The 17,484-nt window shown below is 39.3% G+C and overlaps 2 protein-coding genes across 3 annotated transcripts in view; both read left to right on the forward strand.

Moving 5' to 3' along the window:
• The first annotated feature begins 6,239 nt into the window (after positions 1-6,239).
• On the forward strand, positions 6,240-14,884 carry HAUS3 (HAUS augmin like complex subunit 3). Of its 2 annotated transcripts, none has more exons than XM_069795268.1 (5): positions 6,240-6,482; positions 7,433-8,943; positions 10,021-10,457; positions 11,951-12,179; positions 13,490-14,884. In XM_069795268.1, the coding sequence occupies exons 2-5, from the start codon at positions 8,029-8,031 to the stop codon at positions 13,754-13,756; spliced, it is 1,848 nt and encodes a 615-aa protein (XP_069651369.1). In that variant the 5' UTR covers positions 6,240-6,482; positions 7,433-8,028; the 3' UTR covers positions 13,757-14,884. The 2 variants fall into 2 exon arrangements, with proteins under 2 accessions (XP_069651369.1, XP_069651360.1); XM_069795259.1 differs by having other exon boundaries at positions 7,909-8,943.
• A 198-nt stretch (positions 14,885-15,082) lies between these two features.
• Positions 15,083-17,484, forward strand: part of POLN (DNA polymerase nu) — a 106,745-nt gene continuing 104,343 nt past the window's right edge. The window contains exon 1 of the mRNA XM_069795280.1: positions 15,083-16,532. Coding sequence (XP_069651381.1) covers positions 16,403-16,532 — 130 coding nt within the window. The 5' untranslated portion in view covers positions 15,083-16,402. The remainder of the gene's footprint in view (positions 16,533-17,484) is intronic.

Raw genomic sequence — 17,484 nt, forward strand, 5'->3', positions numbered from 1 at the left:
CCTGAAGGATTGTAAATTAATCCCCGCAAAGGATTCCTGGGGAGGCATGTCCAGCCAGAGACTTGCCTGCTGGCAAAGCAGAGTGAAGGCGCTCCAATTTCAGAATTTCTTCCTTCCATTTTGCACGAGAGGCGTAAAATGTGGTTACACACAAATTATGTCATTGAAAGGGTCTGTGCAATATGGATTTTTAAGTGATGGCATTTCTGTGCATGTGAAGCACTGACAGAGAGCCTTCTGCTGCTTACCGGTCAAATTGTTACCTAAAGGTGTCAGTGAGTGGGTTCCATGCCAGAGCCACTGGGTCCCAGAGCCAAAGGTTTGTAGTCGGTGAGATGTATTCTACTGAACCAATTCATTTGTACGTGCATACATGGTGCTCGCTACATTCTGTAGCACACGATATTGTGTTGTATCATTATCTCATCATAATATAAATACAAATTTTTATGCCTTCTTGTTGTGGTTTTCAGGTTTTTTTAACTTTTCACCATTTGTTTTGTGTGTATAGCGTTTCTTCTCTTTGCAAATCTTTACATATAGGCTTAATGACTATTTCTTAAGGCACTCACTGAATTTTAGCAATTCAAATTAATAGTATGGTAGGAAGGCTGGAGTGCTATTTAAACTAAAGTTCTTTTATATATGTTGGCCCAATGCAACCCCAATAGTCATTAACGTTATTTGTCTCTAACCATGGGTGCTGTATAAATTTCCACTATTACATTTCTCAAATCAAACCAACCTGTAAAACAAAGTGCAAATTGAAATGCATTAGTGTCTGTTCTAAGTAATTATACTTGAAATCATTCCAGCTCTGTACAAGACAGAAAAAAAAAGCATTAAAAGGCAGCCTACAAGTTCTGCATGTGTATTTTGTTGAATATGAAAGTCACATCACAAGTGATGTACAGCCAGACAAAAATGAGCATTTTAGTTTGTTACTAGGAGAGATGAGAGGAAGGACAGAACTGAAATGCTTTTGCAAATTGCATCGTTATACTCTCAACTGTAATGTGTGACATCCACTGGTTTTTGTTTCAGTTTGTCATGCGTGTTGCACTTAAATACAGCGATGCCTTAAAAATATAGAAATAGTAGTTTTAAGCTGAAATCATGGCAAGTAGCTTGTTGATTTGTTTATGTTTGATTCAGATAAGCTGAGCTGCTTAATCAGTAAAAATATTCATGCACAAAGCAAACTATTTTTTTTATCATGGCTTTCTTTGAAATTACTACTATCACAGAATAAGCATAAAATACAATCCAGCACATTACTAACTTATTAGAAATTAATCTCCAACAGGAAAAAAGCTGTAATAAACTTTTAGCAGTGCTATATTTTGGGACAGCACCACTTTTCTGAGCACAAGAAAGAATTGCGTGGGGTAACAGAATTATGACAAATGCAGTGGCACTATTTTTGTAAAACCTGTACAGTTTATGACCTGTACAGCTTCTTTTATGACATTTTTAATGTTGTGATTTGTTTATAAGAAAAGTAAGTTTCCTCATTTTGCTGATGATAGATGTTTCAAATTTAATATTAGAACTCCAGAAGCTTGCCTTGCCTATCAGGATGAAAACGTTTTGTCAAAGCCTATTTAAATGGAAAAGAGCCTTGGATTATAACGAAATTCAAGCTGATATAACCATCAGCTTCCTCTGGAAGAGTTAGTTTAAAGTGGTTTCAATGGCAAAATTCTCAGTTATTATTATTCTAGAAACCATGAATTACCCAGTGTTTTTAAGGACCATGGCATGGCAAGAAAGGTATGATTATGGTGTGGCAGACAGCGGAGCAATGGAGGGCTGGCATTACTGCTGTCAGAAGAGCTGGGTTTGGAAGAGCGGAGATTGCTGCTGGTAGGAGGCCGATTTCCTTTTGCCCGCTATGATTTTACGCTCCCCAGGCTGAGGAGGCAGCTCTGTAAAAGCCCCCCAAATGGTTGGTCTCCTGTGTCACTGTGGTGCAAAGGAACCACTGCCCCGCTAGGGAGGAGCTGGTGGGAGATTGATGGGAGAGGGGGAGCAGAGCAAGAAAGTGGGAGGGATCAGGCTGGTCCTTCACAGTCCCTGCCGAGGCCCCTGCTGAGTCCTAGTGTACATTCCCACACTAAGGTTCAATTTCTTACGAACAAAACCCATTTGCCAACAGCCAGACTGATCAGCCCCACTTGGGGTTTTAATCCAGAATAGGGTCATAGGAGTAGACATACAATTTTCTAGGAAAAAAATAACCTTGTGCATCATTGTGTCTTAATACATTAGTAGTTAGCCCAAACACGTAGGCGGTTCTTTTATATTTATGGCATTGAATCCAACAAAGCTGAAGAAAACTAATCACTTTGACCTGCTTTTCTGGGAATACAAGGTCTCAGAATGAAATCTACTGTTCCTCTAGAGAGAAGATACATGTGCTTGTGAGAGAAAGCAAGCTGGTGCCAAATTCCTGTCTTCTAACTTAGTTATAATAAAAGTTCACATGGCACTTTAAAAGCTGTGCTTAATTCAGAATATAAATTTGCTTAAAGCAATGAATTACCTTTTAGGACAAGGTGTTTCCAAAGAGTGGTTGCTACTCCAGCAATCTGCAGCAGGGACCACTAACATCCTGCTGCTGCTAGCAGAAGTGCAGTATGATGCAAAATGAAAAACCTTCTATAGTTACAGTTCACCAGCTAAAAACTTATTTCTGTGTCTTCTCGTGTATTTTTTTTTCCACACGACAAAACAAAACCAAACCAAACTCTAAAGCAGTAATAAGCAAACCATTTTTATAAGAGTTTTTTACCTGCAGATGTATCCCAGTGGGAGGGTTTATACTGGCCAGCTGCAATGCCTATATGGTGGCAACTGCACGCCTTGGCTGTTTTTTACAGCCTTGGCCAATGGGTAACCGACAGCTTCTCTCTGAGGTATCAGTCACAACAACATCATATTTTGCAGTGGAACAAATGCAACATGGCATTGATGGAATAGTGCAGAGCTTGCAGACATCTTTCCAGAAACATCCATGTCTTGCTGGAATCCACCATAAAACGGCTTGTAAAGGCAACGTGCTATCTAAGAAACCTCTCCGGTTTTCAGACACAGATGCAAAACAACTGCTCCTAGAATGGAAAAAAAGGGTAAGGTAAGCCTTTAACTATGTTTTGACTAAACACAACCAAGAAAAAATGAATCGGAGAAAAACAATCTTGATCCATAAGGAGCTGCAAAAGCAAACACTGAAGCACATGGGGCTGCAGTTGGGTGGGGAAAGGGGCTGTAAGAAATTTCAAAGATATGTTTGCAGCTCGTTTGTAGGGGAAGGCTGTTGTTTAATCTCTGCCCTAAAAGCTGATCGATGGTCTAACAAATGAAAATTTGTTTCACATTAGAGGCTTGTTCTTTCAAAATGAGAGTTTTAAGTGCACAATGTTCTGCCCTAAAATATTTCAATTCTAGCCTGAATTCCTATGCCAGTGGGGATTATGAGATCATACTGTCTGTCAACTCCTCTTTCGTCCATCTGTTCCCCTCCTCCTTCCCTTGATAACTTTTGAACCTTCAGGCTAATTTTCACCAAATTTGACAAAGCAGAGATAGGATGGAGGCTGCAACGATAATCCGTGGTGAAAACTTCCAGGAAAATTCCATGTCTGAGCAGAAAGAGAAATAAATTATTTCCTGCACTGCCCATTGCCCAAAGGCTGGTCCAGTTGAGCTCTTCACTGTTTTTGAGCAGTGGCTACTGGCCAGCACGCATGTAGCTCCAAACCAGCTACAGGATGAGCATATAGTCCTGCTTGCCCAGCTAAACAGATGGGAATGTAGATTTTGTGAAAGGCCACGAGGGAGGTGGGACATCATATGAGTGTGAGTCTGCAAAGAGGGAGAGGAACTGGTCACACAGGGAACTGAAGGCGTTAGTTGCAGCAATCCAGATAGACAATTTGATAGCCAAAAGACAGACAATCTTTTATCAGATGTGTCTTCTTTCGCCTAAGATGAATTGCTCTCAGGACAGGAGAATTTTAGAAAGTTTTCTAGGTGTTTAAAATTTGCTTTTACTCAGGTATTTTTTACATGAGTAACACTGATATTTATGAAATTTGAAAAAAACCCAATACTGTGAAGCACAAGCCTCCAAAATACTACTGTAGGACAAGTTGATTTTAGTAACTGACTGAACTGAAACAGCATAGTCTTATGAAATAAGCTAGTGAATGCTTTTGTTCCTTCCTCATCGGAAAGACGCAATGAACTTTATCTGCAAGACGATTTGAAAACTTCAGCTAGCCAAAATTGCAGCTGCATATCAGGCTGTAATCTGATGGGGAGGAATTCAACACTACAGCTCTTTTTACCCATGAGAACCCACTGCCAGTTCAGGGTTTAATTTAAAGGTGTCTTGCACAGACCACATTATACCAGAAATCAACATAATGCACTTTGCAGGCCATACAGGTGCTGATTTTGATCTAGAAAACCTCCTGTGAGTTAGTCTTAGCTGTGCTGAGCTGCAAGGTTGCTCGTTTCCCCGTGTTGATTCATTTCAACAATTGCATTAAGTGAGATTAGAGAAGCTGCACATTTAGGACATGTAGTAGGAGGGCTCAGCCACCCACATACAGACTGGGTCAATGTCTCATCAGGGTGAAATATGCAGATAACATTTCTGGATGCAATAAATGATTTCTTTCTAGAATAACTGGCCTTAGAAACCACAAGAAAAAAATGCCATTCTGAATTTAGTCTTCAGCAGTGCAGAGGATCTAATTCAAGAGCTATTAGTGGGTGAGCTGCTCCATAGTGGCAACCGCAATATAATTAAGCTTAACACTGTAAGAAGAGAGCAAGACAAATAAAGCAAACAGATACTCAGTTTAAAGAAAATGACCTATGCAAAAATGGGGAAGAATGCCCAAAAACTTAAAATGAGCAGTACAAAAGCAAGAAGCCTACATATACCCAGAAGGCTTAAAAAACAGCGTACTAGAAGCCCAGGTAAAATGTCTGACACAAATAGAAAATGGCGGCCCAAACGTCCCCCCTGCACAACTCAATGAGAAAGTTAAGGAGGCTATCACGAGGCAAATAAGGAAGCCCAGAAAAACGTGGCACGCAAAGCGTAAACAGGAAATGAAGACGGCTAAACTCGAGGAGCGGCTGATAAAGGATGCTCAAAGCCTTAATTTACATGATGCTCGACCCAGAACCAGTCCTCACAATGCAGAAGAGGTCCCGCAACCATTGCTGAGAGCTTTCTGGTGGCTCCGTGGGCACCAGCAGCCGAAGAGCCAAGAAAACAGGGAGCATCGTAAGGAAAGGTATTAGAAAGAAGGGTTTTGTAGAAAACCTTGAGGTCCGTGTGCAGTCTCATCTCGGCACCTCAAGCAAGGTGCGGCGATGGTACAGAAGAGGGCAACTGAAATCGTTGAGGGAATGGAGCGCTTGCTTTAGAGGCCAAATTTTGGAGCTCTCCAAACTGGGGAAGACAAAGCTGGAGGGCGATGTACTGGGGGTTTCTAAATTGCTATGAAGGCCACAGGTAAATGCACAGGTGGTATTCACCAAATCCTGCAATGCTAGAGCTGGGGGTCATTTGATGGGATTAGGGGAGGGTTAAAAAACAACTAAGAAAGTGCTTTTTTAAGCAGCAGCTAGTGACATTTTGGAATTTGTTGCCTTGAGAAGTTTTGGGGAGTTATGAGCAGGTTCAAAAAGGCATTAGGCAAATTCATGGACATAAAGTCCATGAAAAAATACTAAAAGGACTAAGCAGGGATGAATCACGAACACAGCAACTGTGGACAGAGGACTGGTAGAAGCGGCCACCATTAGCCCCGTCTCTCAGCTTCGGGGAGGCTGGTGGCCACACGCGTCTGAGTCCCGGTTTTGGTCCAAGCTGAGCAACGTCAAATCGTAGTCAGGTCTCCCCCATCCTCTCCCTCCCGGGAGCAACGGACCCCAGAAAAATGACAGGCTACGACGGAGGGGAGCGGAGGGAACCGAACGGCGCCTCAGCCGACCGGCCCTGAGGTGAGGGACGGCCCCTGAGGTGAGGGACGGCCCCGCCGCCCAGACCCCGCCCCCGCTCCCTGTGGAGCCGCGTGACGTCACTGGTCAGCGGGCCGGCGCCGGCCAACCCCCTCCTTCCCCCCCTCGCCGCGCAGGCCCCCCTCGTCCCCCGTTAGCGCGAGGCGGGGGCCTCTGCGGGAGGAGGGAGGGGCGAGGAGCACGCGCGCAGGCGCAGTCGGCGGCTGGGCGGCCCTGGGCGGCGGGGAGGCCGCGCGAGAGTAGCGCGTGGCGGGCGTTTCGAGCCGTTGGCGCCCTAACGGCCGGCGGCCCCGCCCCCCTTCGCGCGGGGCTCGGGCCCGGCTCCCTCTCCCTGGGGCGGGGACGCTGCCGACGCGCTTCCTCTGTCTTCCCGCCATTTTCTGCGTCTCTCTCCCCCTCCCCTCCCCTCCGAGCGGTGGCTGAGGCAGAGCGCTGTGGTGAGTATCGGGCGGTGTGGGGTAGGGGCTCGCCCGCGCCGGGGGGTGGAGGGGACAGCCTCTCCCCTCCGTCTCCTCGTCCTGCCCTGTCCTGCTCCCGGGCGGCTCTTGGCCGAGACCCCTTTGGGGGGCTGCAGGCAGCAGCCGCCCCGGAGTTGGGACTTGGCCGGCGGGCGTTTGGGCTCCTCGGCGCTGGGAGGAAGCCCCCGAGGGCCCCGCTCGGGCGGGCGGGGCGGGATGTGGTGGTCGGGCGTCCCCGCGCTGCGGACGGGGATGGCGGGTGGCTCCCTCAGGGGTCCCAGGATGCTGTCGGTGGTGTCTGATGGCGGCTTGAGCGGCAGCGTCAGCGTGCCTTAATGGCCTGCGCACACGTACATAAAGCTATGTGCGCTCCCTTTTATTTATTTATTTTGGCGACAGCCCTTTTTTAGCATGGAAGGCAGAGGGCAGTTGGAAGGCTGCCTTGTGACATGAAATTTGCATAACAAAGTCTATTCCTTATATAATCTGTAACTCTAAGCTAAATCAAATACACACAGAATTTTAAAAGGATATGCTTACTTGTTCAGCATACATGCCCTCCAGGCCGGCTGGCAAAGCCAGGTGTTCTGGTGGAATGTATGTTTTAGAAACAAAGTATTAAGTAATGCTAAACTAAAGCCAAAACAAACAAACCCTGGGTATTACCAGAGTATTGCAGACAAGGCCTCCTGACTTTATTGATAATTTGTCCTATTTGCTGTCTGTTGCACACACTTTAGGATCCCAAAGCTGATTGTTTGCTGGGAAACAGCGAAACAGCAAACTCCTTTTTCTTGTAACTTTGAAGTTGTGACTATTTTCACAGGAGTATTTACACTGATCTTAATTTTATTTTTTTATAATCCGTCAAAAATACATCATTATGTTGAGATATTTTTATGTTAAAGGATTTCTTGTTCCATTTTCAGAGGAAACTTTAAGGTTTAGAGGACAAGATTCTGCTTGCTGCTGAAGTAAAAAAATATAAGCAAGATCTTGAAGTGCAGTGTAACATCACTGTAGTTTTGTTTTTAGGACAAGCTGAAAGCTTCTCTCATTTTGGAAGAGTTAAAATGATTGTGGGTGGGTTTTTTGTTTAATGTGAGGAAAACTGTACAAGTAAATCATTTTTGCAGGCCAATGAAGTACTCAATATTTATACCTGTTGCTTTTAAATTAATAGTAGTATTCTATTTTATTAGTAAATTTACGTGAATTAAGGAAAAACGTGGTTGCAAAGATAAGGGATTTAATTGGTGTAAAAATACGTGTCCTGATTTGGTGAACAAAATATATTAATATATCCCTGAAATAAAAATTGTTTTCTAGTCTTTGAATAGCCACTCTAATCCAGAACAGCATTCAGTTTTCTGGTGTGATCTGACATTTCCTTTTTCCTGTGCAGACTCTTTTTGTTAAAATACAGAATATTCATTTAAAATGACAAAAAAATTACAACTGGAATAATACCCCAGATTTTTTTCATGTATTTGGATCTTTTCTGCTTACAAAAAATATTTTAACCATGAGCTGTGGAAATGATTTTGTGGAAACTCTTAAGAAAATTGGATATCCAAAAGCTGATGAGCTTAATGGAGAAGATTTTGATTGGTTGTTTGAGTCTTTGGAAGACAATTCATTTCTGGAGTGGTTTTGTGGAAATGTAAATGAACAGCATGTGGTATCTGAAAAAGAACTGCAAGATTTTGATAATCTTCTTCAGTCTGGTAAGCCCATTTTGGAAGGAAATGCACTGGATGAAGTCCTTAAAACCTTGAAGCCCATGGATTCAAAGAACAGTAGCCAAGAGGAGGAGGAGGAACTGAAGAAATTAGAGGATGAGCTTCAAACTCTTCAGAAGTTAAAGAAACTTCAAATTCATCGGCATAATAAGCTTCAAATGATGGTTTCTGCAAACAGCCATATGTTACAAACATTAAAAAGCAGAGAGGAAGCAGCACATAAAGATTTGAAAGAAGGACTGGAAGTGTTTACTGCAGCAAATACTAAGCTTAATAATGAACTGCTGTCTCTTACGGATGCAGCTAAGAAATTGGCCTCTTTCTTCACTGCTTCAGATTCAGAACAAGGGCCAGGCCTACATCCAGTGTTTTTTTCCCAACTTTCTTTGGACAAGTATTTGTCTCAGGAAGAACAAAGCACTGCAGCACTTACCTCATACATAAAAAAACATTTTTATCAAGGTATGTCTGAATGGGTTGAAAATTCACATGAAGGCAGCTTTCAGCTTGCGGATATAAGCAGGGAAGTTGCTTGTGACAAGACTAATGAAGTTTGCGAAGATAGTCAAGAGATGGCCAGGCTCCAGACAGCATATATTTGTGCTCAACATCAGCTAATTCAGATGCAAGCTAAAGAGCAGAGCATGAATTTGGCTATAAAATGTGCAGAAAGCATGCTGCAGTCCTTAGACAACAAGGTAAGCCACAAAAGGTAGAAGGTAGTGGAGTTTTAAACAGGCAGGTGTGTTCAACTGGATCTAGTAAAAGGAATTGCTGAGTTATTGTTATTTCAACTATTTTTACATAGAGAAATTGTACTTTTATGAAGTTTTAGTCTTGCTCAGAAAACTCCTTTTGTGAAGTAGCTCCAGTTTTTATAGTTAGAAACTCTTCAGTATGGCAGAGTATCTTTAATTCTACTTTCCAGAGTTACTACCTTAAAAAACCTGGAACTTAGTAGTACCTTTCTAGTTTAGTTTAACTTTGAAATTTCGAATTATAACTGGCTCTTAGATCTTTGTATAACAAAAAAAGCTTAACTTCAGTTGAAATTTTGTGGTATTGAGGAGCTAATATGATAAATGTATTCCTGTTTATATTCTGTAGCATAACCTTAAAGTTTTAGTTCACTGACTCTTTTGAAACTCAAGTATTTGTAAATGAATCTGATAGTTGAAGCCCCAGAAATCTCTTAACAAGTGAGTGACAGGCAGATATGGCTACTAGAATTTAAGAATGTGAAGAAATCATAACAGAAGGAAAAATAATAGCTTATGCCAGTCATGGAATAACTTGCGGCATCATGTCAGTTTGTATATTTTCGTTTATGGATGACTAGCATATACGACTTGATTGATTAGAGTCATTTGAAAAAGATTGATTCTGATAGAAGTGTTGATAGTCATCTGATTGAATATATAAAATTATGTTTGCATGTGAGATTTCAGTTAGACATGCTTGAAAGCTGGTTGCTGAGGAAAATACAGCTCTTCTATTTTTAACATGATAAACTGTTTCCTGGCCCTGCAATAGAATGAAATTACTATTTATTCAGACATGTTTATTTGATATCTAGTTGTAAATCTGTGTTTGCCTTATGTTGTAAACTTCTGTAAAACTGCTTGTGGAGTTTTCATTTAATTTTGTAGATACAAAAGATGCAGTGATTTTAATATACCATATATATGTGAATCTTGTGTGAACTGAAGAAATGTGTTAGGGAAGTGGCTTGGAGGAGACCATGAAGAAATTGACAAATACTTTGTTTTATGCAGGATATTGGAAAACAAGAAAACCTTGATGCTAAAATATCTAGTTTAAATTATGAAATTTCAACAATTAAACAAGATATAACTCAGATAAACAATGAAGAACTCCTTCCCCTTCTGAAAGAGAATGCACGACTTTTGAGCGCGCCAGTGGTGAAAGCTTACCTGGATCATCAGATTGCTCAGCAGGACCATTATGCTTCAGGTCAAGATGAAATATGCAGGCATTTGGTAAGACAGAAAGCATCATTTGAACTTATTGAGCTAGCCCATGAAATGGAGTTGAAGAAACATAAGGAGATCTGCTGTCGACTTGAGAATTTGGTAGAATCTCTGAAACAGACCAATGATGAGTTGCAACAGAGACTACAGGTGATAACTGAGCGAACTCAACATGCGAAGCCAAGAAACATTATTAGTTCAAAAGATGGTTTCTCTTGCAGGTAAGTGTTATAGTCACTATTGAACTTTGACTTACTTTGAGATAATACTGGGGAGATAAAGGCTTAGTTTGCCTAAGCCTTTTCTATTGCTAAGTTCTTAGTTACTCACTATAGCTAGTTAGTATTTTGAATTCTCCAGAACTGAAGCCTTCACGATAGGAGACTTGCCTCTTGCTTATCCTTTGAAATTCTTTTCAGGTTTGCCTGAGGAAAAACTGTTCAGTTATCCATCTTGTTAATATTGCTGAAGCATTCCTAAGCAATATCCAGAATATAATGAAAGTTTAAAGCCAAACCTGTCTTACGGTGCCCTGATCTAGGACCTCTTGAAAGTTATTCTAGAACTATAGATGTAAAGAGCTGTTGGTAACAGTGGTTTGCCGGGTCATGTGCATGGCCTCATCAGCTTAGCCTGCAAAATCCCCCGTGTGGTAGAGAAGAGGAATGACTCCTTCAATATATGAAACATGTTTAGCTCATTTTTACTGCTTGATTTGCCATTTGCTTCAGTGTTTTGTCACTCATGTAGAGGTGTGGTTTTGTAGCTCAGATGATACAGTAGGAATGTGTGCTGTGTTGGCTGTCACTTCAAGACTCTACACCTTTTGATGAGGTGTATTGTATACTTATAGATGTGTTAATGTCAGACTTTTTCTCCTTCCTCAAAATGGTGCTTTAAGTGTTTTTTAATAATTGTTAAGTGGTAGCTGAGTATGGTGTTGCACAATGAATAACTGCAAGAATTAGGCAGCGTTAATTTCACTCCTGTTGTGTATTTACATTGGCAACTTGTAACATTTTTAAACTCAGTTACTTTTGACATATAGCTCTTCCTCTTATTAAAGCCAATCTGATTCTATATTGGGGCTCAATGAAAGTTTTTAATATGCAGAGGTGGTAGTAGCAACTGAGCAAAGTTATCTGTAATTGTATGAGATTCTTCCTGATGGGGTGTAAGGGTACAGTTTGGTACAGTAGGTATTGCTGCCTTTTGCATGACTCGTAACTAATTGGAGAATTCTTAGCAGTCTCTTCATAGATAGAAAATGGGAAATACTCCAGTAAGCTTGAAAAGGTTATAAAGATTGCTCTTACTTCTCATTGGTCATTGAAGTCTGCTGTTTTTCAGCACTTAAAAAAAAAAAAATTGTATCTTACTTTGCAGCCCTTGAAATGTTGGGAAATAGTTGGCAAAAGCACATTGTCCAATTCTATTTGCATTCATTGTGTACTTGCTAACTGTTACTTTAGTATTTCATTGCTGTTAATTTAATATTGAAATATTTTGGAGTCCTGTTAATCACATACCAGCTATATATGGATAGAATCACAAGATCAGTGGGAGATACAGTAGTGTAGTAAGAGTACCCTGAGCAGTACTGTCCTTTACTAGTCCTCGGACTTCTCAACATGAACATCTTCTCTTGATTAATAATAACAGGAGTGCTTAGGAAACTTAAAAATGCTTGTGTGTCTAACTTCATTTGTTACAGGCTATATCAGCTTCTGGAAGGAGAAAATAAAAAACAACAATTGTTTAAAACATACGAAAGCCTGGAGCAGATGGCTCAGAAGTTAAAGCAGGACTGTGCTACAGTACAAGATCAGATAGCAGCATCTTCTCAAGAACAGTCTCTCCTTTTGTCCAAGCTAAAAAGTGATGTAGATAGCCTTCATGATGTTCTGTATTGTGGAGGAAATCAAATACAGCTCAGTAGTCGGGTAAGCCCTTATCTGGTTATTAAAATTATTGCATTAACCTGTGTCATTTTTTTACTGAGAGAAATGTCGTATGAAGGCTGTAGACACACAAACTAGCTCCCACATCAGCAACAGATTTATTAGCATAATGATGATGGGCTCAGTATTTACATTGTTCTTAGCAAATGTTAGATTTTATAAATGTTGGCAGGTGATAATTTTTTGTTTCTGAGCAAGTCATTGCATCTAACCTTTCATTTCTTTCAAAGGCATATATAGTCGTGTATTACTAGTAAGTTTATGGTGTGGGAAATATGTCATTTGGATATGGTGTCACTGGAAAATTTGCTTAAATTTCCCTTTATTTCAGACGGGTTTTTTTCCCCGTTACCTGTAATACCTGAATAGTACAGTTTGGCCCCTTAAAAAGCCTGGCCATGGGTGGCTCACTTGGACAAAATAAGAATATCAGAATTTTGAAGGACAGTCGTAGTAAGACAGTCCTGCTACAGAGCTCCCAGGTGTTGGGTTTAGAGCCTCTTTTAAATGGGAATAGATATCGTAAAATGCCATTTGTTATACTTATAAAATAATTGTAGGTATCTCAAAAGTGGATTGAGGGATGTCTTCTGTTACATAATACTTCCTTGGTTAACTACATGAAAATATATTTACACTTCCATCCGTGAAGTGAATTTGCAACATACAGAACAGTTTTTAATAAAAATGAAACTTTGTAATTGGAACAATATGTATTTAGGGATTACACGTTATTAAATCAATCAAATACCTTGCTGTTGATTCCAGTTACCTCTTAAACCATAGTGACATCTCTTTCTATTGCTACTGTTTATGAAGAAAAGTAATTCCTTTAATAAGGAAATAATGTGCAAGTAGATGACTGGCCTGCTTACACTGAACTATGATAGGAATGATAGTTGGGAAGATTGTAGCTGGTAATTAATGATTTAATTTTAAAATTAAATTGGCTTTGTTGTGGTGTTTTTTTCCCTTTTAAGATTTGACTAGATACAAAAACTTGTAATTGAGTGAAAATGTCATTCAACCGTCTATCTCATTGAGGGCTAGATTTTTATGTTCTTAACTCATCTGGTTTAGTAAACAAGTAAATGAAATTACATTTTCATAACCTGATGCAAGTACCATTACAGGGAGCTCAAAAGTTACATAGATGGAATGGAGTCACTTATCACCTGTGTTTCTATTCAAAAGAAACTGGCTTCCAAAAGCAAAAAACTTTTATGTTTCTAGTTCAGCTAGTGTATTAACAATATAAAGGTAATAATTTTTTGTCTTGTATTTTTTGTTAGGAACTTACTGAGCAGTTTCATCAACTGGAAGTTGATTTAAATAAACTAAATCAACTCCTTATGGATTTGATTGCTGACGTGAAGTCAAAGAGAAACTTTTTAGAGTCCAATAAGCTGCATCAGATGGAAAGAAATTTGTATGTGTATTTTTTCAAAGACGAAGACCGCTTGAAAGAGATGGTGGAAGAGCTTGAGCAGCAGTCTGAAGCTAAAGCTAGCGGTCTGGAAGATTCGAATTTCACCACCAGTGGAGTTCTTAATGTTTAAACTTCAGTGTACTTTTAAGAAAGGAAAGCATGTTAATGTAAACTGTCTACAGGTTTATGGAATGATAAGTATTAGCTGATCAAGGCTAACATTTATCTATCATTGCAATGTTATGTTTAGCTGCCACGATTACCAAGTTTGGACTGTATGCTGTTTTATGGCTTTTGGCATCTGCCCGGCAAGTTCAAATCTCAGTTTTTGTCAAAGTTCTTTGATATGAAGTAATATGTTGGTTATTTGAATGAATTACATTCAGGCTGCTCTTCTGCTAGCCTGTATGTTGAGTTCCACTGCACACAGCATAGCACAAAGAGGAACATTTCCTACCCTTGAGATAAGTTTTCTTGCATGCTAAGAACCTTTGATATGTGAACTGAAAAATAAATGTGGAGAAGGCATTCCAGATTTTGGAACATGAATGTAATGTGTTCCTTCTGAAGAGGAGAGTTCTCCAAGGCAGATATTCCGTGATTGTTTCCCTTAGAGTTCTCCAAAGAAGATTTGATTTTGTTAAAAATGCATTGGAATATGTACCAGAATCTGTCTCACGTATGAAGAACATCTGTTTTAAGACCATTCTGGTATCTCTTAATTTAACTTGCAGCCTATCTTCTCCGTTGAAACCAGTCTATACTTACACTGCGCTCTTCAAAGAAAAAGAATTTTAAATTTACTCTTTGGACTTCTGAGTTTGCTCTATTATTTATAATGATAGGCGTTTCAATTCAGAGTCCTGATGCTTTCATACTTCTGCTTTCATATCTATTGTTAGACAGTTTATCAAATTTTTATATAGCTTCCTAATACACCAGTGGAACTAAATAGGCTTTTATAGTATGATAACGTCCAGTCTTTTATGTTTTGATGGGATCGTCTGTGCTTCCTTTCAAGCATTGTACATATTGATGAAGGTTAATAAATTAGCTTTAACTTCAGTAACAGTAGTGTTAAAACTATTTTAATGGCAGACTTTTAACTTACGTGAGTATAACTTATTTTTAGATGTTTAAATTTTTTTTAACTTACTGATTGGATGTCATTATATCTGGATTTCATGCTGCTTAACTCTATACTTTGTGTTTATTATTAAATGCCAAACACTGTAAATTCAGTTCAGTGTTGTCAGTATTTATGGTGAATCTGTGTGTTGGTTTTGGGTGTATTCTCATGCATAGTGTCTTGTTTATATCTAGTCTTCTAGGTTCTCATTTTGATATGCCCCTGAGGCTTTAAGGCTGCTGCTTCCCACATTGAGAAGTCAGGGAGTGTTTTTGCCCTGTGTACGAAAGAAGCGTTACTCTTAATTATAAAAGTTAGGAGGAGTTGTGCATGGAGAAAGCTTATACTTCTGACTCCTGGAATATCAGGGAAAAGAAAGCCATTCTGCCTCTCTCTCCCTTTTGCATGCTTACTATAGAATTTGAGCTAGATAGGTGTAGCCAATACTAATGCAGCCTGATGGATGTTCCTCTTTGAATCTGGACACAAATTTTTGTACTTGTAAGTATTCAAACTTGCAATCTGCCTATGGTGTTGAGCTAAGAAAAATATTTCCATCTAAGCGGAGGAAATGAGTTTAACCATCAAGTAAACAATGACTTGAAAGTCTACTCATGCATTGGATTTAGTGGAAGAAGACCAGAGTAACAGGACTCCAGTTACTACCTTGCGTAGGAATAATTTATTTAACACCAGTTTTTGGTAGAGCAATTGACTTGTACAGCTTGAATCCTTTTAAGTGTTTTGAAAATGTTGGTTATTTATCTTGTGTTTGTGTAAGTTTTATGCATTGTTCTGGTCTCACTACATAAAGTCAACAAAGGCATCAGTATGGACACCATTGTTTATAATTCTCCCATATGCATTGTATCTAGGGGTTCCCCAAGTATTTTGTACGTATTATAGAATATGGCTACAGGTCAACTTGAAAAGCATCTGCTTTTCAAAAAGGGATAAAATTTAGAACAGCAATATTGTGCAGTCAAAGCTTGTTGAGACTTTAGATGTTGTTGACCTGTTTCTTAAATTGACAAACTATACTATTTTAATGTTATTAGTATTTAATAGTACTTGAGTACATCAATTATACAAAGTTTAAGGAGTAAAGGTCTTATGTATTTTCTGAAACAACACGTCACTAATGTTTGTATATCATGATAGTAATACTTGTTTCTTTCATCTTGTGTTGGCACTATTTTGGTAGTTACTTGAAAGGGTTTTTTCTTGATAAAATCTGAGCACCAGTAACAGTAAATGTATGCATATGCTAGATACAGCCTAGTTTAAAGATGTTGAGGGAGGAAGTATTTCAGACATAAAGGATAATTCTTGTTTTATTTGTCAGATTTTTTATTAGAAGTCAGCTTTACTTAGTAGGACTGCTTAATTTTTTATTATTGTATTAAAACACTATTTCAAAGAAGTTTCACTTAGTGGGTTTTGTAAATTACTACAATTCGCTAATTTTTATTTACAATACTTTGATAGGCATGTCAGGAAGGAAATTTAATTTTCTGTCCAGAATGAATGGCTCAACATGTTCACTATATTTTGTTTTTAATTTCAATAGAATCGTAAGTGCCGATTGTTCTGTGGCTCTGATATGCACAATTTGTGTGTGTTCTTTGTTTAGGTTTAATCTTAAAAATGGAACGGTACACATCATACATAGGATGTGAGGCTTCTAAAGTACCTTTATCTGATATCGCTCAGAGGATTATGACAGCTTTGCAGTCTATTCCTGTAGAAGTTCAGACTAGCAGAAAGAATTACCAGAGTGAGTAAATCTTAGCATATTTAAGTGTTTCTATTTTCAGTTGAAAAACTGAAACCCAAACAAACAAAACAATATCAAACCTCTAGTCCCTCTTTAAAAAGGAAAAAAAGATGAGAGATTAGGTTTCCAGGTTTAGAAAAGGAATTAAGCTGTAACTCTGACATTTGCTGGGACTTTTCAGATTAAATAACGCTATGTGAGTGCAAGGAACTAGGATATTACCAGTACCCTCAATTTCATTGTGGTTTTTTTTTTTTTTATTTCCTGTTCCTGCTATGTAATATACAAGTAGATGAGAATTTCAAACTAATTAACCAGTACTGTAAATTAAATGTATATGTTAACTTGACTCTGGACTGGTTATTTATTTAAAGATCACTAGAGGTACTGGGAATTTGCCAGAAGGCCTGTGAACTCTCCAGACTCAAGTCTGTCCTTTAAACACATGTTCATTAGCAACTCACTTCTTGTGAAATTCTAGGGGGAAAAGTGAAAAGTCCCAGTGGTAGAGCAAATTAGGTAATGTTAAAAGTGCCTCAGCAGATCTTTGTCTGTTGAGCAAATCTTAACTCAATGTTGTGGATACCAGGGAGGTTTTGCAAGATGGAGTTTTTATTATTAATTCTGTGCATTTCATAGTTTGCCAGTCTTGTAGCTCTGTAAAGAAGCAGATAACGGAGTTTTGCTCAATTTCAGTTGTCTGTTTTTTCCCTGAGAACTAGATCCTGGAACATTATCTGGTTGATGGGATTGAAATCTAGCATTTGTTGAGTGCGTGGTGTTTGTTGCAGCCTCGGTTTTATGTAAATAACAGTTTAGGCTCTTCTTTCAGTAGTAACGTATTGGATCAGTGGAGCCTTATGGTGTAGCCATAAAAAGGGTAGTAGTTCATTGCTGTGTAAATCATTGATTCACATTTGAAGAAATATGGAATGGGTTCATTCTAAAATGG

The sequence above is a fragment of the Haliaeetus albicilla genome, chromosome 1 (assembly GCF_947461875.1).
Source record: "Haliaeetus albicilla chromosome 1, bHalAlb1.1, whole genome shotgun sequence".
In the NCBI taxonomy this organism is placed as follows: domain Eukaryota; kingdom Metazoa; phylum Chordata; class Aves; order Accipitriformes; family Accipitridae; genus Haliaeetus; species Haliaeetus albicilla.